Source organism: Tenebrio molitor, chromosome 2 (genome assembly GCF_963966145.1).
Source record: "Tenebrio molitor chromosome 2, icTenMoli1.1, whole genome shotgun sequence".
Classification (NCBI taxonomy): Eukaryota; Metazoa; Arthropoda; class Insecta; order Coleoptera; family Tenebrionidae; genus Tenebrio; species Tenebrio molitor.
This window is the reverse complement of record NC_091047.1, coordinates 14,010,491-14,033,202: the sequence shown is the minus strand read 5'-3', so window position 1 is coordinate 14,033,202 and position 22,712 is coordinate 14,010,491. Positions and strand designations below refer to the sequence as shown.

The 22,712-nt window shown below is 37.0% G+C and overlaps 2 protein-coding genes and 1 long non-coding RNA gene across 6 annotated transcripts; 2 read left to right on the top strand and 1 right to left on the bottom strand.

The window, feature by feature from the left end:
• The first annotated feature begins 662 nt into the window (after positions 1–662).
• LOC138124081 (asparagine synthetase domain-containing protein CG17486) lies at positions 663–3,272 on the top strand. Of its 3 annotated transcripts, none has more exons than XM_069039012.1 (4): positions 673–907; positions 949–2,142; positions 2,187–2,428; positions 2,480–3,272. In XM_069039012.1, the coding sequence occupies exons 1-4, from the start codon at positions 848–850 to the stop codon at positions 2,652–2,654; spliced, it is 1,671 nt and encodes a 556-aa protein (XP_068895113.1). In that variant the 5' UTR covers positions 673–847; the 3' UTR covers positions 2,655–3,272. The 3 variants fall into 3 exon arrangements, with proteins under 3 accessions (XP_068895115.1, XP_068895113.1, XP_068895114.1); XM_069039013.1 differs by having other exon boundaries at positions 674–907; positions 955–2,142; XM_069039014.1 differs by lacking the exon at positions 2,480–3,272 and having other exon boundaries at positions 663–907; positions 2,200–2,422.
• Positions 2,675–22,655, bottom strand: Myo81F (Myosin 81F). 2 transcript variants are annotated; one of them, XM_069039009.1, is made up of 18 exons: positions 22,440–22,655; positions 20,341–20,447; positions 14,480–14,542; positions 12,249–12,516; positions 12,005–12,195; positions 11,572–11,949; positions 11,272–11,514; positions 11,024–11,216; positions 9,958–10,969; positions 9,396–9,906; positions 8,989–9,339; positions 6,460–7,049; positions 6,221–6,407; positions 5,233–6,166; positions 4,671–5,177; positions 4,314–4,609; positions 3,932–4,171; positions 2,675–3,878 (listed from the first exon to the last, which is right to left on the bottom strand). In XM_069039009.1, exons 1-18 carry the CDS (start codon positions 22,465–22,467, stop codon positions 3,528–3,530), a joined length of 6,450 nt encoding a protein of 2,149 aa, XP_068895110.1. In that variant the 5' UTR covers positions 22,468–22,655; the 3' UTR covers positions 2,675–3,527. The 2 variants fall into 2 exon arrangements, with proteins under 2 accessions (XP_068895110.1, XP_068895109.1); XM_069039008.1 differs by having other exon boundaries at positions 9,393–9,906; positions 22,440–22,654.
• On the top strand, positions 16,536–21,594 carry LOC138124088 (uncharacterized). The gene is made up of 3 exons (XR_011156997.1): positions 16,536–17,833; positions 17,886–18,546; positions 18,596–21,594. It is a non-coding gene; the product is annotated as an uncharacterized lncRNA (long non-coding RNA).
• Positions 22,656–22,712: the final 57 nt, after the last annotated feature.

Here is a 22,712-nt window from a genome sequence, read left to right as displayed (position 1 = left end):
TGCCATGATTAAAATAGTTTTAAGAGTTTAAGGTTACAGAAAATAAAAGTAGGTCATGATCGATTTAACAAACGGAAACTAAGACAACCATTGGTAAAATTTATGATTTCATTTTATTTGTTAATAAACGATGATTTGCAAGACATTTTAAGGAAGTTATTTGATTATAAAATTACGTTGTTCCGTACCAAATTCCATAGCACTACTATTAGTAGACTAAATGTCAATAGTTACGTCCATTTAAACTTGAAAACATTGCCAAGTATTGTTATCAGACTCGTTAGATAGATAAATAAGTAAAAATTATTTTCTTTAAGCAAAACCCCAAATTTTCACAACGCCGATGATGTCATAAATAAAATGTGTTGTGCAAAAAATGCATTCATGTTGTTTTGGTATAATAGGAAGCTATGGAAATTTTGCATTTACAATAATTTCGTAGTAAAACTGTCGAATTAGGTTATGTTTTTCTAAGTTTGAGGTTATAAATAGCGACAATATCTAATGCATTGTCAGTTTTACTAGTTTGGACTATAAGAAGAATCACCGCCAAAATACTTAAAACATCGCGGGAAATTCTAAATTCCGCAACATGTTATGTTCATTTTGATAGGTCCGCATGTCGAGTACTTGAGTGACGGAAATCAAACAGTGTGTCCAACGTTAAAAAAATTAATCTTGGCCTCTAATGCCAAAACAACGAGAACGGGTGGTGAACGGTGTTTGTTTACGCATCGCATACGTCATAGTGGTCAATCGTCATACGTCAATGGGTCATTTCTCCCACTCCCACCACAAAATAAACGGGCACATGGTTTGATAATGAAACATTTATTGATATTTTAATATGTGTGGAATATTTTGTTTGATTTCGCTTCAAAACAACCCTGAAATTTTATTGCAAAAGGTTGGTCTTTAATCATCCAAAATGAAATAATGACGCTTCAGTTCCAGTTCAAATTATTTGAGAAGTCACTTTTACGGCGAGGTCCAAATTCGGTAAAAACTGCATTTCATAAATTAAAAGACAGTAGTGTATTAATTGCCGCCAGTGTACTATGGCTTCAAGGCGCAGATATGACCGTTCAACCTCTCGAAGATGATAAATCAGTTCTCATTTATAACGGCGATGTATTTGGTGGAACGTTAATAACTGAAGAATTGCGGCAAAGCGTAGGTGATACCAAGTTGTTTTTTGAAGCTTTAACGAAGTCGGATAATGTATTTCATGTATTACGTGATATCCAAGGTCCGTACGCATTTGTTTATATAAACATTCTAGACAATAAAATTTACTTTGGGCGCGACAGTTATGGAAGACGCAGTTTATTAATTGGTAAAAACGCAAATGAAATTGTTGTTACAAGCGTAGCGATGAGACACACAGAATTTGAGTTCATTGAACTACCTTGCATAGGCATTTTTTCAATTGACCTTAAAACAGGCAAGTGGCAAGTTTTACCGTGGAAACGGAAAAATAAGAATTTCAATGAAAAATTGCAGGAAATTGAGTTATTTGTTGAACAAAAGATTTTAATTGAGCTATTTCAATTTAAACAATTCAAAAGTTTTAGTGTTCCAAATAAAAGTCAGTTGGAAATATTGGAAGAAATAGTATTGCTGCCACCAGATGATGTTTTCTGTAAATTGACGAATTCATCTTACATTGATAACGTTTTGCATTTGAAAACACTCTTAGAAAATAGTGTCAGAAAACGCATTTTATCACAGCCTCAGTTTTGTCAAGATTGTTTTAAACAGTATACATGCGATCACGCTGTAACTGGAGTGTTGTTCTCTGGAGGCGTAGACTGCGCGGTTCTAGCTTTATTGACTGACAAGTTTGTGGAAAAAACGCGCCCAATTGATTTAATTAATGTTGCGTTTGAAAAAGAAGGCAGTTACAACACTCCCGATCGGTTGACAGGACTTAGTACCCTAAGCGAGTTGCAAATTCTTTGCCCAGAAAGAATCTGGAACTTCGTAGAAGTGAATGTAACAAGACAAGAGTTAGATTCTTGCAGAGCAGAACGCATTTCTGATTTAATCTATCCCTTGAAGTCCATCTTGGATGACAGCTTAGGTTGCGCTCTTTGGTTCGCGAGCAGAGCTTCAACGGCTACGTACAGGTCGCCGTGCAGGGCAAGTGAAGATGTTAAAAGTAATTACAGTTAATTGAAGTTTAGACTTTATTGGTAGGAATGGGAGCTGACGAGTTATTCGGTGGTTACACAAAACACAGAGCGGCGTTTCAGAAGAGAGGGTGGCAAGGGTTACACGAAATTTTAGAAGAAGATTGGCAAAATTTACCACACAGAAATCTAGCAAGAGATGACCGTGTGGTGTCAGACCATGGCCGACAACTCCGGACTCCATATCTAGATGAAGAGGTCGTTGATTTCATTCAAAGTTTAAATTGTTGGGATAAGTAAGTGGTGTAACTGTTTGCGTTTAAATGTTTGCGACGATGTAATTGTAGGACATTCCCTTCGAACGAGTTGCCACAAGGAATCGGGGAAAAAATTTTACTTCGGACCCTAGCTAATTATTTGGACTTGAAGAATGCGGCTAGATTAAAAAAACGGGCGTTGCAGTTTGGTTCCAGGATAGCTAATCCGAAAGAAAATGCGCACGAAACGTCCCTAAGGTTATAGTTTCTGAATAACGATACAAATATATGCGATATTTTTATTAGGTACATTTATATAAATCAGTTTTGACATTTATATAAATGGGCCAAAAAGTGTCCACGTTGTCTGAGGGGAATACTTTCGTAAATCGTTTCGGAATTGGATAGATTTCGGAAAAAACTGGCAGTCAGTGAAAGCGTAGACACGTAGACACTTTTTAACGCACAAGATTATGACATACAAAACTCAAATATATGGTTTCAGTTAAATGAAAATATCACAATAGTATAAAGTAAAATTTAAAGTACCAAGCAAATATATAATATAAAACAACAATTGCGTATTTATAACAGCTGTACAAAGTAAACTTGATTGGCTTATATACATTTTGACTAGTTGCGTAACGTATCAAGCTACGTGTTTGATCGAACCATAATAAACAGTATGACTATTACTTTTTTCTTACCGTCAGTCTTTTTCACAAATTTCTACTATATAACGGACTAATGAATTGGAATTTGTATAATACATCTGGTCGTAAAGTGTTAATATTTGTTTCAAACTGACATCCGTTCAGTGATCAATTTACAGTGATTTGTTTAGCAAATAATACTTCATGGCTCAATAAAAATATTGTACAATTGTAGTTGTTCAATTACAAAATTACAAATCATCCTGTCAAAAAAAAAACAACTGCTGTAATGAACAAATCCATTTCGCAGATCAGCACAAGTATCCCCAGAAAAAGCTGAGATTCCTATAATTTTTACGTATCTATTAAATATTTGTCAATTTCCTAATTTAAAAGAGATCGGTTTATTTTCTAGGTAATACTTGTTAAGGCGGCGATTTCTAATAATGTGCCGCCATAACCTGATCGGCGAAAGTAACCCTTTTCTAGCTAGGCTGCGGTGGTACTAGTGGTGCATTCTGATGTAAAGCACTAACTGGTCGACTCTTTGGTGTTTGCGCTCTCCTCATTTCTACTGCATCTCCCTGCAGAACTTCCATGTACTCTCTTATCAAAGTTGCAATTTGAAACGCCTGAGCAGTGGTCAAGATGACTTTGCTTTGTTTCTTATCGCTTCCAGTAATTATCATCAGGTAATTCAGAGCGGGAGCGTAACTCAAGATACTGCCGTAGTCGTAGGTACAGAGTGTGTTTCGTGAGCGGTGTTCGAGAAGGTGGAGGCCTTTCTGATCAACAGCGAGCCACAGAACTCTAGGCCAATTTGAAGTAAACGATTGCTAAAAACGCACAAGTTAAAAAGGATAAACGCGAAAAGCATAAAGTCTCGTACCATAACGTCGAAAATGGTGGCTTTATGCAAAGGCCAGCTTTGAATTAGATTAAGGAAAGCCTGTTTAGCTTCCGATGGTGTCATTCCCCGTAGGGACTGATGGTGCATGGCGACGCCCTCTTGTGGCAAAATCGGGACGAGGCGAGCTGGTAAACAGTGGCAAGCGATGGGGCGGTAATCGTGAATTGCTTCGTTGACGTCGCCCAGTTCAAGCTGCGCTTGGAGAGCAGTTAACATCATCTGCAACGAAAGACGTTACCATCTTTTTTTTTTAATTAAATTGTTTCCTTGGCGAGATTTGAAATTTTTTTGTTCGAAATACCTATTTACTTAGTAAAATCTTATACTAAACATATTCCCAAGAAAAAAATGCCCCACGTACCGCTTCTTTGTCGGTGACTGGAAATCTATCAGTTCTGAGGTCGTGTAAAACTTGATGGTATAACAATTCCTTTTCAACTGGATCGTTCAAATTAATGAAATTGTCCATAAAAATATGTTTTTTAAATAGGAAAAAGTGGTGTTGCGGTCTTGCTCTTTTCGCTATTCCTGTATTGGTCGCAGTGTTTGCCGCTGTCGCCGCTCTGTACCTTTCCCATTTCGCCATCACGTCTGCCACTTTTTCTTCGGCCGCCAGACTTCTCTCGGAATTGCCCAAAACTTCATAAATGGCATAACCTGGAAGAATGAAAATAATAAATGTGCAAATCGTCCCAAAATATCGATAAAAATCTGTCACCTTTAGCTTCGGAACCTAGTCCAATTTTATCTCGCACAATTTCCAAAACGTCTTTCGCTGTCGCCGATGGATGAAATTCGACCGAGTGGTACTGACCGTCCATGAAGTGAAACCGAGCGTACACTGGTCGTCTGTTTATTGTACAAAGAATTTCTTCGCGAGAAGGTGGCCACTGGCGTCTTCTCGTTCCCTGAGTCTTCAATAGGCATTTTTCTGCAAATCTTGCGTATTTGCCTTCTTCCGTAACATAATCAGAACTACATCTCTTCAAATGGGCTATCAGGTATCTTCGAATTGCTTTACTAGGAGGTAAAACTACTGAGCAGGCCAGAGATAGTAGTGCCCAATGGCGTAAATTAACTCGAGAATTGGGATCGGGATGATCTGTTGTCTGTTTTATCAGTTGCAAATATAATTCGCACAGGAGAGATTCTTTCCGCATACATCTTTCCAAAATGGTTTGCAACAGAGAAACGTGTTCGTCTTCCACTCTCCGTATTGTCTCACCTATCAAAAAATAATATATAAAGAATTGTTAACAAATCACTTGATAGATACTTACCATTCTGTCCTAAACCCGCATATGTCAATATGATTTGGAAAACTTGCAGCATGATCTGTTCCTCTTGATCAGGAATTCTACTAATGCTTTGAGGTAATTGTTGGCGGCTAAAGGCCCAAAACGCGTAATGGAAGCCTTTGTACGTTTCTCCGGTATCACCCCCATGTTCTTGTCTCAACTTGTCCAATTTATGCTTGCTCAGTCTGCGTAAAGTATTTCTGAGAAAACTACCAGACGAGTCTGTCGGTTTTCGCAATATATCATGGTCAACCAGTGCTCTTCGACAGTTGACCAAATTGTGGTACAGTCGCACTCGGTCCTCGTTCGTAATACCTTTGACTCTCTTTTGCGGTGCTTCATTCTCAGTAAGCCACGCCGCCAAACTTGGGCAGTAACTGGCAATCAGCGATCCGATTTCGTTCTTCTGGGTCGTTTCAAAAACAAAACATTTGTGATTATTGTCGCTGAGGTGTCGTTGTAGCGTGATCGTTATGAAACTATCGCTGGGATCCAGGAGAATACTTTCGATTTCTTGGTAGCGATATTCGTTGAGAACGAATTTGTCATCGGGCTTTATGAGCATGATTCCTTCACTGTTGACTCCCAATATAAGCGAATTGCCGTACGACCAATATCCTCTGTAGGTCACTGGGAACATGGTGCTCCCGTACAAAGGATATTGCATGACGCAGGACAGGTATAAAGCTTTCGCAGTCAGTTCGGATCGGTTAGCTCCATATTGCTTGTGCGCTTGCGCTATAATAGGCACCCAAACGTCATCACCCCTCGTGCGGCTGATTCTGTAGGGGAGGTAGTTATCGATATCCGTGTAGTATTCGAGTTTGTTATTGTCCTTGGGGTTACCTAACGCCACTTGGGCTTGCAAGCCGGCCAGTTGCAGCGCCACTTTTTCCGTAACCGGGAAATCATCACTCTAAATGTATCATTTATTATTCAATCAATACTTTTCGAAGAGCAACCCACTTACCTTAACTACACTGTGAACAGCTTGAGCATACAATAGATTCACTTCGACGGGATCTTGACTCAATTCTCGACTAGACTTGAACAAACGTCTCTTAAAAATGAAACGATTCTCGCCGCCACTCAGTGTCGTCCCACTGCGCCTACCCAGCGTCGAAAGTCCGCTAGGTGGCGCCAGCTTATTTTGACTCCTGAAATACGCGATTTTATTACAAGCAAGCGACAAGAATTGATCATTCTTACATTTCCCACTGCGCTATTACGTCATACAGATAGTAGTGGGCTCTCACGTGCTCTTCTCCCTCTGGGCGACTCTGATAAATAGCCCACCCGTCAAGGTTTCTCAGGCCGAGTCTCTCTGCCAATTTTCTGGCTGCGTCTCCTGCAGTGTCGGTCGGATGGACATCTATGGCTTTCGTTCGCCCGTCGAGAAAGAAAAATCTGCACACGATAGTGCCCAAACGTTTCATGGCCGCCACTTCTACGGACGATGGTGGGTGTTCTCTGACTTTGACTTTGGTGTTATTGCAATTATCAATGCACCATTGAACGTATTGTGATATTTTACCGCCTTGGGCAAGATTCTTCTTTAGGAATGACACGAAATAACGATGGAGCAATTTGGAAGGTTGGAATGATACGACGCAAAGACAGAGGAGGAGCCAGACCCTTTCCGTTCCCTCTGAACTTGGATTGTTGGTGGCTTGTCTGATACATTGAACAAGTATTTCGTCCCGAATTTCTTCACGTTCCAACGCGTGGCCGATTATTGTCTGAATTACCAAAAGTTCCCTTTCTGCGTTCATTTCACCGCGAATGTACTTACACAAATCCTTTAATTACAACAAAATTCCTTATTACTACAGCTGCCCATTTAACTTTTCTAACTCATTAATTAACACTCAAACATACTTCTAAAGAATATCTGGACCAGTAATTTCCAAACTGCTTTCCACGGAACATTAGAGCTATGTAAAGTTTTCTTGGGAGTTCCGCAAGAATTCGCACAACATAGGAAGAGACATTTATTAATCACGATATTACTACAGCTTTATACCGTAAAAGCAAAAAAAAATGCCATCACGGATAGCACAGTCCATGATGCGCTTGTGCACTGTATGTTGCAGGGAAAAAATGCAATAATACCTATAACCGTTTATTTATAAATAACCCATTTCAGGATTTCACAAACGCATGACGAATTTCTTAATCAAAGACACGGCACTTTCTTTTTCATTTTTTCTTTATGGCATTTTTTTTGCTCTTACAGTACTTATTTCTACATAATATATAAATATTACGACCTTCTGTATTATAACCGGCTTGCTCATTTCATAAAATAGTAGTTTATTTGACAAGTTTGTGTGTAAATTGGGCCTTTTTTGGCACGCGCGAAACGAGAGTTTTAAATGCCCACGAGTGCCAAAAAAGGCCCAATTTACACACGAACGAGTTGAATACAACGTTTTTTTGTTCGACGAGCCCCTTAAAAGCTCCAAATCGTTTAAAACCTTTAAAATTAGCTTGACGTTTCGTTTTGACAAGGTGCGACATATATCAAAATCCGTTCACATAGGAGAAAATTCTCAAATTCTGACAGTGTCGAACAAAAAAATGCATTATGAAAATGTTTCCGAGAAAGAGCCAATTTTCACCGATGAGGGCGCTACAAAACGGGCGCTTCACTAACGATAATAAATCAATACGCAATACATATCTATAACAAAAAACAAAAATAACGAACAAAAAGGAAAAAAATTCAAGAATTTAATTTCAAAACAGCAAAAAAACAAGGAGTTTTTTGACTTCAGATTCAAAATGTCATTTGAACAAGAAATATTCTCGGTGACAAAAACTTAAGATGAATAATATTCCCAAAAAGTGCCCGTTTACTAGCGCTCTAGCGGGGATCACTCAAACTAGGGACACTTTTGAACAGGCCGGTTATAATACAGCAGGTCAATAAATATCTGGAAGATTTCCCATGTTAAATGTTTTTGAGAATCACTGATCTAGACTAATGATAAATTAATTTGAATAATATCGTGCGATCTAAAAAAAATTAAATCGAATAAGCCATAATAAGCCATAACTATCTCGGTTCAGTTAGCAACGCTGATATACTGTATTTGACAACCGTCAAGTTTCTCTGTTAGAGGTTACCTAGGGAGGTTACAGGATTTAAATTATGCGTATTTTATTTACATTTAAACTAGGGCTGTCAATTGAACCATGATAGTCGTGTCTTAAGGCCCATTCACAATGGCGTTAACGTTACGTCGATGTTAAAACGTTAATGTTAACGTTAGATCCAGAAATTCAAAATTACATGTATTTCAGTGTAGACCGTTCACAATGGCGTTATGATAAAAGTTAATGTTACATGATATTGTTAGCGTTAGACCCAGAAATGTTCTGGATTCTTAACGTTACATTCTAACATTAGCCAACGGAAATAATAAAAAAAAAAATACTAAAATCCATGTAATTAGATCTAACGTTAAAATTAACGTTTTAACATCGACGTAACGTTAACGTCATTGTGAAAGGGCTGTTACTCAATTTATCAATTTTTTTCGTACTTGTAAAACTTACTTCGGTTAAATGAACTATTTCAAATATTTCATTGACATATTTAAAAATGTTCCAGCATATTTTCACTGGTAGGGCTCGTTTTGATTAACAATTCACATACACGTTTCAGCAATTTTAAGAACAGGAATGAAAGTAATTTTGATAGTATAAAAAATAATTCATGTGAAGTGCACTTACCCTAAAAATGTTGCACGCAATGTTGATGTTATCAGGATCATACATATGTATGTGAGAACTCGGGATAGTATTTCCTTTGTAAAACGTGACCATCTCACACTTTGGAATCATCTCGGAACTCTGCCGCTTTCGCGTCAAAGTTGCCATGATAGTACCCTCTGGACTTCTCTCGTGAGAATTGAAGTAGCTTTCAGCAAACTCAATCATGTCGTGATATGTATCCTCATTTGAACTGTCCTTCTCACTCGTTTCTGTCAATTCTTGCAACTTCTTTTCTACTCTAAATTTGCGTCTTTGTTCCCGTTCCGCATTGTTCGTTTCTGGTTCATTATTGTACCGCCATGAGGGAGGCTGGAATATGACACCATAATTATTTCGTAGACACTCATAACAAAGAACCTTACTACCGCGCTGTTAGGTCGTGAAACGGGCGGACTAGCTTTCGGTGACTCTGAGGGCAATCTTGGTGGTGCCGGTAGGGGAGGAGGTGATACACAAGTCGAATCGTCTCTTGGAAGAACTGCTTCATAAATCGGCTCTGTATTGTTACTGTCTTTAGTCTCTTGTTGCGGAGATTCAGTTGTAGTTTGGAAGGCGGGAGGTGGTGGTGGAGGAGGTCCTGTCGGTTCCGGTAAAGTGGGCAACGCTAATTTTGGCGGAGTCGGTTGCTGTTGTTCCATGGCTAAACCTTCAAGCTCTTGCTGAATGACCGTTTCCAGCTCCACATCCAAATCCTCGACTAACTCGTCCATCTTTTCGCCTATCTCGTCTATGATTTGATTGCGATTTTGCGGTTGCACGTCCGACAAGAACGCAAAAAGGTTATCGAGATCTACAGATTCGGTGACCGGTTCTGTCAAGCGAGGTTTCAGTTGTTCAGCCATATGAGACAGAGCTGCGATTTCTTGCTCGGCGGCTCTGAAAAGTGCAAAGCAATTAATATCTACCAATGCGTTAACGCAAACGTACTTTTCGCTTCTTTCCAAATCCTCGTTCCTCTTACTCTGTTCTTTTTCCTCTTCCTCGTTCCTCTTCTTCAGTGCCTCTTCCGCTTCTTTTGCTCTACGTTCCTCTTCCATTTTTTCCCGTTTCCTCATTTCTTCTTCAACTCTTCTCATCTCGCGCAAGGCTGCTGCCACTTCTCTGGCGAAAACTCCTCTGAGATGGCTCTGTATTATTACTGCGGCTCGTCGCTTTCGTAGAAACTCAATCCTTAGTTTCCATCCAATGTAGGCGTGTTGAATTCGTAAAACTGAGTTACGGATCTTTAAGAATTCTTTTCGTGCAGAATACTTTCGATAGGTTTTTTGTATTAAAATTGCCCTCGAAGTGACCATTTTGTTCCTGGTTTCCTCCAGCGGTTCGTGGATATGAGATCGCATAAAAACTTTGGTTTTTCCCAACTGCCATTCAGTCTTTGGTAAGTTGTGACTTTCCAAAAGGTCCCGACACGCTTTTATCATGTCGGGTGGAAGACGGTTTTTGGAAAGACAGTGATATCTGCTTACGAAGTCTTCAAAATTCATATGTATCGGGAAGCCTTCTTTTCGTATACGAATTATGTCTAGCATTCCTAAATACTTTAATTGGTCTAAGACTAGATTGTTGTCATAATCATTTGGTAGTTTTTTGCTGTTAGGTTTGATGCAGCGGACGTACCACGGGGTGGTCGATTGCAGGACATCAACCAAAGCTTGCAATTGGTGTCGAAAAGTGTCAGAAACTGTTGGTTTACCCTTACTTGTTCCCCTCGAAACTGTCGTACCCCCGTTCGCTATTTGGCGTGAGGCCACGGTATTCGTCAAGTCTTGATATTTCGATAAATCTTGAAGGAATTCATTCTTACTGCGAGAAATTATATCGAAAAACACGTCTTGCTGAACATCTCTGTTTTTATCAACAAAACCTTTTACACTATAAGTTACACAACCTGCGTAATGTTTGATCCCAAATTCTGTTTCCCAACGTCTTCTATCCTCTCCTAAAAATTTTTATGATGATAGTTTTTGCGAAATATTCCACAGTAATCAAGTACCTTTAACGTATCGCTCGTGGGTTTCAAATTCACCGTGTAAGTTTGAAATGTAGGAAGCATCACAACCTCTGGGTAGATGGCATTGTTCAGATAACAACCGTAATATACAACGAGGAGGTTTTTCTAACAGTTCTAAGCACAAAGTGTTGTCGGTAAATGAAATATGATTAAATTGAATAGCCTCTTGTTGATACTAAGACATTCAGAAATGATGATATTTGATATATTTTTTTTTAGAAAATACTCACAATTTCTTGTTCTAATGCGAAAACGTAGTGATTAAAAAACTTGTGCAATTTTTCGTTTGTGTAATTGATACAAAGTTGTTCAAAAGAATTAACGGCAAAGTTTTCGAAGCCGAAAATATCCAAAACACCTAAAAATCTGCTCGAATCTTGGCCCGGATTAGTACAGTTGTTTATGTGATTGATCAGCCAAGCGAAAGTACGTGAATATAAAGCTTTCGCCATCGCATGTCGATTTTCTCTCGCCTAAAAGCTCAAGATTAGTACTATAATTAGTTTACGACTCGATACGATTCGACATACTTCCTGTAATTTCAGTGGAATTTCCGTGATATTTCCCCTTACGTTAATTTGCCTTAAAAGAACTACTTGTTTCAAACTATCTACTTCTAACTCTAATAAACTCGAAATTGTTTCTAAAATTGTCTTATCGTTTTCCGTCAACTGACATTTTTCTCCATCTATATCTTCAAAATTTAAATTCCCTAGCCACAGAATAGCCGACAGTGTTTGAAAAATTCCGTTACACATATTTGTTGGTACTTGAAGAACATTGAAAGCCAGTCTCAACGTGTCTAGTCGTCTGTCGTCGCCCTCAAGTTTCGAACAACTCGACTGGTTCAAATAATTATAAAAATTGGCGTCTTTTAAATGCAACTGTGCAGCTAGTTCCTTGTTATTCTACAACAAAATGTTCTTAGAAAAATTGTTCACATTTAATGAGGGAAAAACTCACTCTTGCACCTTCTACTAACTGGTAAAAAACGTGGTAATTTCTTTCACCCGGCCCTTGAAACGTCAACCTGGATTGCTCTAAAAGATAATCCTGAATAATGCACCCCGCAATCATCCACCTGGAGTCGAAGCAGACTTGCATGAACTTTCCAAATCTGCTAGAATTGTCATTTCGCACCGTTCTTGCATTACCTAAAAACGCCCTCGTTCTTAGGTATTTAAAGAAAACGTACTTTTCAACGCACCGAATGCTTCAAGTATGGTATTGGCTTCCAAAATCTGCTGTTCGACCCATGTCGATACTCCGCTAGTAACTGAACATAAATATTGTAGAATAAAACGCGTAGTTTCGGTCTTTCCTGCACCGCTTTCGCCACTTATCACCAAACTTTGGTTCGTGTGGCCCTTTCCATTTGAGTCGGTTTGTAGAGAGGCATACGCTGCTTCCGCCAATGCAAAAACGTGTGGTTCGTGAGCCCCCAGTTTTTTCCCCTGGTATTTACTCACATATTGCTAAGAGATAAACATGTGATAAGCTCAAGCGAAATTTAAGAAGTCTCTGTGCGATACAAAACTATCTAAATACGTTTATTAAATATATGTGTGCTTTCGTGTGTCAACCGATGTGTTGTGAGAAAACCAACAAACTTCCAATTTTATTACACGCCACTTGTCTGCAGGTGTCATGTTTGTAGCCGCAGGTGCACGGATTATCATCAAATCTTTCTAAGACTAAATTCCCAAGAGAAAAAGGCGACGCATTTCCTTTGCCATGATACAGTACCTGATTAAAAATTTGAAACGTTACAATTAGGACAATCACTAACCGTGACTGACATTCGTTCCCACCACATGGAGACAATGGCCACGAGAGATTCAAGAGAAGGAAAAACGGCAATGCAGTCAGATTTGAATAAATTACCAAGAGTCTAACGCATACGATAAGAGATGCATGTTTGCAGTAGATAACTGAAATGCACGAAGATATTTATTTATTATGCAGCTATTTGAAATTATTGCGAATTACAAAAAACTTCCACTGTGGTCTTGGAGTTAAGTTTAATGATATGATAAGGAGTTCCTCTGATAAGTTCGGTTTGCAAAACTATAACGGATATCCGTTGAATGCCTTCTAACACACAATAATTCAATAATAAATAATCAGCTTATCATTACTGCGAGATATGCGAGAAGACGTGACCAAAGTGCAAAGAAAGATAATTTTAATAAAGTGGTCAATCACTCTCCATTACTTAGTTGCTACATTTACAAGGGAAATAATTTAAAATTTTGCATGCACATACTTTATTGTTTAAGTAGGCGATTCCACTCATTTATTTCGTGGAAGTGGAAGATAATTGCCAGAAATAACACAAAAGGAAGTAAATGTGTCGCACGGAGAAACTACCGCTTATGAATATTCCTCCCATGAGCCGACGGCATCGTGATTCAATAGGCACAATTTTTGTAACTTGGTGCGTGCCTGGAAGTTATCTTATTATTTTTAGACTTGAACCGAACCAAGAAACATTATGTATCTCTGGAAGGTTAAATTCTTTAATGCCGACAAAATTTACGTTTAATTATGTCCGCTTGTGGTGAATAATAATGAGCAAATTTATCATTTATCACGCGCTTTATTAAATAATTCAATGTGCAATTTTATCCAAATAATCTTGCTTGGATCGAATCGTGCTTAAAAAAATCTAAACAAACGATCGGCGGGGTACAATGGAGCATTACATGACACCACAGGAACCAAATCATCTTTTTATTCAACCCGCATGGATGTCACGATGTGTTTTAGCGTTCTGTTGTTGGTCACATCGCGATAAAGAAAGATACTGTAGGTATATTGAAATGCTTGCCAACTACTGTTTATGAGCAATCCGGTGTTTCATTCAAGTCTGCTTTTTGTTTATGTCTCTGTCTTGTTTTGGCTTTTGGCATAGTTTATCTTTATTTGTACGCGTTGGGGTGGCCACCGCCTTGATCAATAAAGCCCCTCGCTAATATCTACAACCTACCCCTTCTCTGGCAGGTTAACCCACATTATGGCATCACATGTTGTAAAATTTTAACAAAACTTGATCATATTCCGTACATCGCATCTTCTTCTTTCATAACGAGGAAAAATCGTTACCTTGATTCGCAACATGAATCGCAAGGTCGCTGAGGCTTTCATACAACTTACTCACGATGTGCAAACGAATGCAGAGTGATAATCCTTTTATCAGTTCAAAAGAATACTAAATGGACTAAATGTAACCGAGTTAATGTTGTTCTACGAAATTGGATTCCGTAAGATTTCGAAACGAGGATAGCGTGAGAAGCAATCATCGCGTCAGGATGTTAAGTGTTAAAGCGCAAAATTAACACTAGATAAACGATTTGCGAATTTACTGAAGCACAATGCCCGGAAACTCCGCGTGTAGCGAATGTTAAGTTACTTTTTAAAAAAGTTTTGTTTGCTTACGTGAGTGTAGATGTCAATGTCCTTGTAGGGGTTGACGGCGACGAGGATTGAGCCAGTGTATGTCTAAATCTAATTAAGGAAAACACAGTACGTCCGGCCTTGCTCTGCTTGGGGTAAACATTTAAACCAGTGGTTGGTGGATGCAAGCAGTGTTGATTAAATTTTTACTTCACCGTTACCAACAGCAAGCTGGTTTATTGCAGGCGTTTTTGAAAAGTACTCTTTGCATCCACTTCAAAAGAAAACTGTACATTATTAATGCACATGTCTTCCTGTTTATCTTACACTACAAAAGAAGCAGAAATGGATCATAGAGCTTTGTCTTAAAGCAATATTATTAGTGCCAAGTATTCAGGTCAAAATACTCTTAAAATTTAATTAATGAAAACTAAATTATACCATGATATTGATTATAATTATTTATTAATGAACACCAAAAATAGATAGAATTGACCATGTATTTTCGTGGTACCTAACCATTTTCAGAGCACCTTTAGCCGATAAGTGTACGAGTATAAAATGAGAGTACGAAGAAAACTGCCATTTGTCTCTTTATCATTTACGATGCCACATATTTACAAAAATAACAAAAGTAAAGTGTAGTAATCACTACACTTTACTGGTACAGCAATTATCACTAATATAGGTACTAATATAGGTATGATAGGTACAGCAATTATCACTAATCAGTGATAATTGCTGTACCTATCTATATTTAAAAATTTTCGCCTGAGTCAGAAAATATACAAGTTTCCCGAATTCCGGTTGGCGTTTCATTAATAATTTCTTAATTTCCGATGTTTCCTGACCCCATTTTATCGTTCGCAATCGGTATTCAGCAGAACCGGCACTACCTCAATCAAATTAAAAGTGTCGCGCATTTTGTCGTTTAAAAAAACTTAGGAACTCTTTGTAGATAAAATTTAATGTATACTGTGACGGATTTAGCGCTTTTGAAAAAGAGGGCTCTCTGAGGACAAGTTAATTAATTTAAAACAACGCTGAAGGCGGAAATGTTTGCAGTGTACAGATATTAAGAAAATATTTTTAAAATATTCATTTTCACCCTGGAGTGAGTCGTAATTAGTAAATAGCGTTCAAAAGAAAAAATAATGCTCAAGTCATCGGGTTTTAAAATAGAACTTTTGCACTGATTCAACGACGAGCAAACAAATTCAATAAACACTGGGTACGGTGGTGAGATTATTTTTAGTAGGTTTCCGGTTATCCAAAATAATGCAGATTGGACCTATTTCGGATAAACGAAAATTCGGCTAATAAAGAGATTGTACCTAAAATGTTTATTACATAACCATCGTATATTCCAAAAACGTATGATCAAAAAGGGCTGTGAACAACAAAAGTATAGGAAACGTGATTACATCATTACTCAAACTAACCTATATAACTTGGGACCGTATAGAGTATATGGGACGGCGGATCAGTTAAATGTTGATAACTGTGACCGTGACTCGTTCTCGTTCATCTAGAAACCATTCTCAAACCGAACCCATTTTTTAACTTCGTTCATGACAACTGTCGTAATAATGACATTCACGACTGGATTATTCAAGTTAAGCCATACGTTTTCAAATATTTTGTTTTTCACAGCTGAGTTTATTATGAATTTCTTGAAACATATGGTGTTTTTTTTATCTTGATATATGTATGTAGATTTACCGATACACAAACTCAATAAAAAAATGTAATCAAAATGTTATATGTATGTATTTATACAACACAATAACTCATACACAAATATCGGGTGTTCGAGCGAAAAGTGAGGATGCGTGATTTATGGTCTCTACTACAATTTTTAAATTTTAGGATACCACTCGCGCGGAGGGGGACGCAACTTAGAATAGTTGTCACGACCCCAGCTACCCCCACTGCAAAATTGTAAATGACGCCTTACATCTTTGGCGCAGATTATAAAAGAGGACATCTTATTTTGTTTGTTTGTACCGTATATTGTAGATACAATGTAATCAATAAAATCAATAATATAATAATATAATAATCAATAAAAAAAAAAAAACAAATCAGAGCAGGCGTTTGAAATTATTATCGGTCATGTCGTAGCGGATTCTATCATTACCTCTATGCAAATAAGCGTTCAATGCATGGGCATAGACAATTTATGGTCTCAAACGCTACTTTATCATAAATAATACCTAATGAATTTTAGACGGTGGAATTATAATTATACATTTTATTATTATAATCTAATAATGAAGAAAATGTATAAAACAAACAAGAGCAACATTTTACATTCGTAAGAACGGGTAATTCCAGCTTTATTGCCAAACGCAACACCAGTGGTAAGCAGATTTTTCGCGGAAATATCAAAGAAACGTCAACGATGTACTGTTGTTAACCTCGAAAACAACATTTCCATGTCGGCAAAGTTTATTGTAATTAACAATTATCCCAGAATAAGTGATAAAATGGGTTTTACCGTTGTAGATAAAGCATTAATTATTATTAATAATTAATTTCGAATAGATTTTTTGAGAGGTAGGCAACTAATAAAACGAGTATACATATGCGTATGAGTCAATCTAAGATGAACTTTTCGATAAAACAAACTCTTGATTTGTTTTCTTTTTGATCACTTACGTAATAAGGAACTAAAAAATACCATGTGATTGAAAAAAAAAAAAACGAGTAAGCCATGATCACCGTGGTTCAGTTGACAGCTCTAGTTAAATATTACTGTTGCCAAAGAAACACATTTAAAGTCCTCTAACCTCCAAGAAAAAAACTCGACAGTTGTCAAACACAGCAACACTTAAACTTGCGCTGTCACCTAAACCATGATAGTCATAGCTTACTCGGTCTTTTTTCGATCATACGGTATATCTAAACAGATCAAAATCAAAATTTTCAATTATGCCACTGTTTGTTGAAAAACAATTCGATTTTAAATTGTTACATTCTGCAGGAATTTTTACTCTTCTTTCCATTTTTTCATAAGCAGGATGTCACTTCCGGCCAGTAAAGCAGACAAATTTCCGAGAAGAAATAAATTTGTTCAGTAGTTTTATGCTTGTTTGAATGACCGCGATCCGGATAATCGGGAGTCACTGTATTTACATAAAAATTATACAACACGCTGAGTTTTCTTTTTCACTGGTAATTTTGATGCCATTTTTTTACAATATCACCTATACTTCCATGTTATTAGGAGCCATCCGTTTATTATTAATATGTATTTTCAAATATAAAAGCGAACACAATTTATTTTTAGGTAGCCTTATCAAAAAATTCTGTCGGATTTAGTGATTTTGTAGGTCATTCACTGTGTAGTTTTTATACTTAAAGTTGCTCATTATACAGGTGTCCCCAAAAAGGGTAAACTGCCAAAAAAAAAATTTTCAAATGGGATTACATATTTTTTTTTTAGTAATTCTAATAGAGATTTTTATTCTGACAACAACAATGTATCACAAGTATACACTTAAATACCAAAAATTCACAAAGGCCCACGAAATTAAATAAGTATTGAGATAAATCTTAATTTACTTTTGATATGGGTGATGTTAAGAACAACTTAGCATTTGAAAAGTGTGTGCTTTTGTTAGCTCAGAATGAAGAGAGTCACAGGACTATATCATATCGCCTTGATGTGAATAAATCTACTGTATCTAGAGCTCTAAGAAGACAGCGGGACACTGAACGGCACCACCAGGACCGATTAATAAACATTGGAGAAAGGTTTGTCTCTGCTCCCCTACTTCAAAATTGCATGTTAGACAAATATGCACTCCACCTGAGTAAAAATACGGTTAGAAGACAACTAAAGGAAGATCAGATACGTCCGAGAAGACCAGCCACTAGATCTAGGATCCAGATTAACTGTAGCCCACCGGAAGGCTCCCTTAAACTTTGCACTAGAACATGTCAATTGGGTCCAACAAGACTGGTGCAGAGTTTTGTTCTTCGATGAATCCAGATTCTGTCTATACAAGTCTGACGGACGGGTAATGGTGAATAGACGACCTGGTGAGCGATATGCGCAGTGTAATTTTGTTACTAAAGAGAGTTTTGGGGGAGGGTCAATAATGGTACGAGGACGAATATCTTTAGACGCAGCTACATAGTTGATGATTTTAGATTGAGACTATTTAAATGCACATCGATATATCACGGACATCTTGGGAACCTGTTGTTGTGCTATTTGCCCCATTCGTAGAACAAGACTTCATTTATACGCAGAACAATAGACGGCCACATATTACAAGGGTAGTTTCCGACTACCTTAGGAATATTCATAGAGTGGCCAGCACGTAATCCTGACGTCAACGCAATTGAGCACTTATGGGATAATATGAAAAAACGTCTACGGGCAATGGGAACGCCAAAATGATATTAGAAACTCCATTCTTAAAGCATCCACACATTTAGTCAACTGTTCCAAATTTTGCGTTACATCGACAGAATAAAAAATCAGTTTGATACAATTATATTTTTTGATGTCACATCACTCTCGATTTTGAATGTTTTTATTTTCCTGCGTGTATTACTTTTTACTTTATAAAACTCCATAAAAACGGCTATGATTGAGTAGTTATGGATTGATTCACCCGAATTCCAAAGTGCTTGCTGGATTCTCGGGAACGCTTCTCATAATCTTTATACATAATACCTACCCATATACTTCATTTTGGTTCAAATTAATTAATTAATCTTACCACGAACAGGTTCTTATTTCAGCTTATTCAGCTCCATATTTTTTAAAAATTTGGATCAAAACCCTCATGTAAGGTTAAAATCTTTAAAAATAAGACTTCTACAGTCTATGGAAACTTGATCTATTTCATCATCATAAACATTATTAAAAAATGACAAAATACAAAATATGTATTACACAGACAAGCCTAGAAATGCTGGTCTACTTTTTATGTCGAATAAATAATTATTTAGAACATACAAATTCATTTCTTTTTAATTAAATTTTCCCGAAAAAGTAATTAATTCGCTTCATTTGCCGTTTCACACGCTTGTTAACAAGGTTATTATTAATTACTCCCTCTCATACGTAACAAGTTAGAGAATACTTGAGGTTGTCAGTATAACAATCAGCACCCTTGAGTTCGTTAGCTTGACAGCATAATGCAACCATATACGAAAGAATGAGGGTAGGTATATTTTATGCGATGCGTTTGTGAGGGGATCACTGTGTCATATAAAAATCCCAAGAGACAAAGCGAACTAGTTATGATGCGTTGTGAGTCATCTAATCATCAAAATATTTAATGAAAAAAATAAAAATAAATTACATACAACCATCAAACTCGCTCTACAAATAATAATTTTAATGCGAATTTCTGGTTCCACACATCTGTAAAGCATCTAGTACGAGTCTACGAGTATATTTTGGTTGCAATTCGAGCAATGTGTTTTACGAAAAAACGGCCTTGGATTGGTTCTGCTAGTTTTCAGATCTGTTACTCCACAGATATGGTTGTCCCCGATAGTACGACCGTGCTAACGAAATCGCTCAGATTCTTCTCACATGAATCACCCCAATACATCGAGGAAAGTGGTAGGTATAAACGATCAATTTATTTTTTATAGGTCAAAAAACCGATAAACTTGAGTCATTAATTCTGTTCCGGTACTCCTCACTCCTGAATTTCAAGAATCGTCGCTGACTAACGCCGAGCGTGTCTATTCTGCCAACATCCGACATGTTAGAATGTAACATCATTTGAGAGTGACATTCATGCAAATAGGAAATCGATGAGAATTGGGCGAGAGTTCTCGTGCATCGGCACGAAATTATTCTAATTCGCATGTAATCAAAACAGGAAGGCGCGATAATGGAATGATAAAATTCTACACCGCAAAAAGGATACGTAAATACAATCTTTTTCGTAGCGGACTTTCAGATTTTTGTTGATAACTTCTTCGTCTAGCACCGTCAGCCTCGTCATGTCGGGGACACCATCGTCGGGCATCGCACCTGTAACCGAAATCCAAAAGTTTAAAAAAATGTTTTCTACAAACTAAGTGAATATAACGCTTAGTTGTCGTTTTTGTTTTGAGCGTTAATAAACTGCTTCTGTACAGGTTGATGGTTTGCAGAAAAACCACAAAATGCCAAATTGATGAATTTGCACTTCCAGTCAGCGGTAAAAATAGTCTTCCAGCAACATTTTAATAAAATGAACCTCAACCTCAACGTGTTGTGTTCGCGGCTTTGATGTCTTTTTAAAGAGGAAATTTCGTTGGTTGAGTAGAATACCTGCTGCTTTTCAAAGAGAGAAAGATTAAAGGTTGCACCAGCTGATGTCTGTGGCCCCTGAGGCAGCGGCACGTGTCTGAAACATCTGCTGGACTCCTTCAAGCCGAGCCTTTATCGTTCAACTGTAGAAGGAATGTATACCTAAACTACCTGGCTTTTATATAGCTAATACCCTGTTAGTAGATACGAATTAAATTTTAAATTTGTGCAAATAGGAAAAATTTATGGATTTTTAGAAATTTTCTCCCAATAAAATACTAACTCAAACTTGCAAACTAATATTTTTTTATACATATTACCTATCCAAGTGCGTGGCAAAGATGCTGATAAAATACTTGGTTCTTGTCAGAAAATAGTAGAAGTTTATGAAAATATGTTTAAGAATATAAATAACTGCTTTCAACGATCAATAATTATTTAAGAGAAATTCACCCATGTTATGAAAACAGTTGATACATATTGACCAATAGTGTGCCGAATATCGCGAAAAAATCTAATCATGGTCAGAAAGTGCCTCTTCCGTCGACAAAAATCTCCCTTCCGGCGAAAAACAACGTTGACAAGGCTTTTGTTTCTGTTGCTAACACAAATTATTGAACAAAATGTCAGAAAATTATTTTGACGTTTTCCGAAATGGATTTAAAAAATCGTTTTGGAAACGACTCCAGCAGTGATATTGACTACAGTGTGAAAACAATTTGGAATACAACAGCTAAATTGTTACAGGAAAAGTACCTACTATGATAATTATAAACTAGCCTTTAATCCGTTTTGTGATGTTCTGAATCTGATTCCAAGTTTTGTTAACTGTGTATGTATTAAATAATTGTACATTTAGATAAATAAAGCTCTATTTTTGTTTGAATTATCCATTCGGGAATTTGTCTAGCCAAATATAACTCGACTTCCATTTTTTTTCGGAAAATGAGAAGTCTTGTGAATTTGTGATATTATGTCTGACAAAAATTGAAATTTTTTGCACACATTTTTGGATTTTTTTATCTAGGAAAACTGATTTTGCAACGGAAGCACACGCAATACATCAAAATTATCTAATTACACGGAATCAGCTCTAGCCAAATATGATAAGACAAAACAAATAAAAGAACAATTTCCTAGTGAATATGTAAATTTTGAATCATATTGTAATGTTTCCAATGATTTAAAAATGAATTAAAAAAAGCATTATACAGCAACTATGAAAAATGACATTGATTGATAAAAAAAAAATACGAGTGAATTAAAAAAAAACTTGTACCTATCTAAAGGGTTCATGAAATATGTAGTTAGTAATGTTACGAATTTCCCACATATGTAAACGGCGAAAACGCCCTTTTAAAAATGAACTTTCACCCCACATGCCTGTAATTTCACATTAACATTTTTCCCAGCCCCTTTCCGCCATTTAACTAAATGGGGCGAAATATGTGTTAACACCCGAGGGCAATGTAAAACACTAAATGAACGCATCAATTATTTTATCAAGCGTTGTCCATCAAAAATTTAAATAAAAAACAAGCTGCACCCTGGCGAACCCTCCAATAAAAGAATTAAATTTTCGTATTTCGGAAAATCACGACTTTGCACTTTCCCCGAATTATTTTATCGGTTTATAACATGCAAAAAATTAAATACGATGTTAATGTAGCAAATGTCAAAGCCGCCCCTTCTAATAGGGGTTGCATGTTGCGAAAAATGAAAATTACTCACTCGTCGAGGAAAAATTTAATTCCACCATGGTCCTTGTTAATCCTGTGCCATAAATATATTGATTTCCATTGAGAAAAATAATTGTTTATCACAAAATAATTAATTCACGAACATTTCACAAAGGGACAACCTGCACACACCAACACCAATAACAAAACAGAACAGAACCGACAGTCCTTAAAACAGAAGCAGAACTGGTGGAAGAAAGAGGAAAAATTGAATGAGATAATCGAGGGTGCTTTGGAACAGCAGCGCCCAATCAAAACACTGGCG

Bases quoted from the DNA above. Each gene is read 5' to 3' on its own strand.
- LOC138124081 (XM_069039012.1), top strand. From the start codon at position 848: ATGTGTGGAATATTTTGTTTGATTTCGCTTCAAAACAACCCTGAAATT. The intron at 2,143-2,186 runs GCAAGTGAAGAT...ATTGAAGTTTAG, and splicing joins CGTACAGGTCGCCGTGCAGG to ACTTTATTGGTAGGAATGGG. The intron at 2,429-2,479 runs GTAAGTGGTGTA...ATGTAATTGTAG, and splicing joins AGTTTAAATTGTTGGGATAA to GACATTCCCTTCGAACGAGT.
- Myo81F (XM_069039008.1), bottom strand. From the start codon at position 22,467: ATGGTGGAATTAAATTTTTCCTCGACGA. The intron at 11,515-11,571 runs GTATGTCGAATC...TTGAGCTTTTAG, and splicing joins TTCCACTGAAATTACAGGAA to GCGAGAGAAAATCGACATGC. The intron at 5,178-5,232 runs GTAAGTATCTAT...ATTTTTTGATAG, and splicing joins TGCGGGTTTAGGACAGAATG to GTGAGACAATACGGAGAGTG.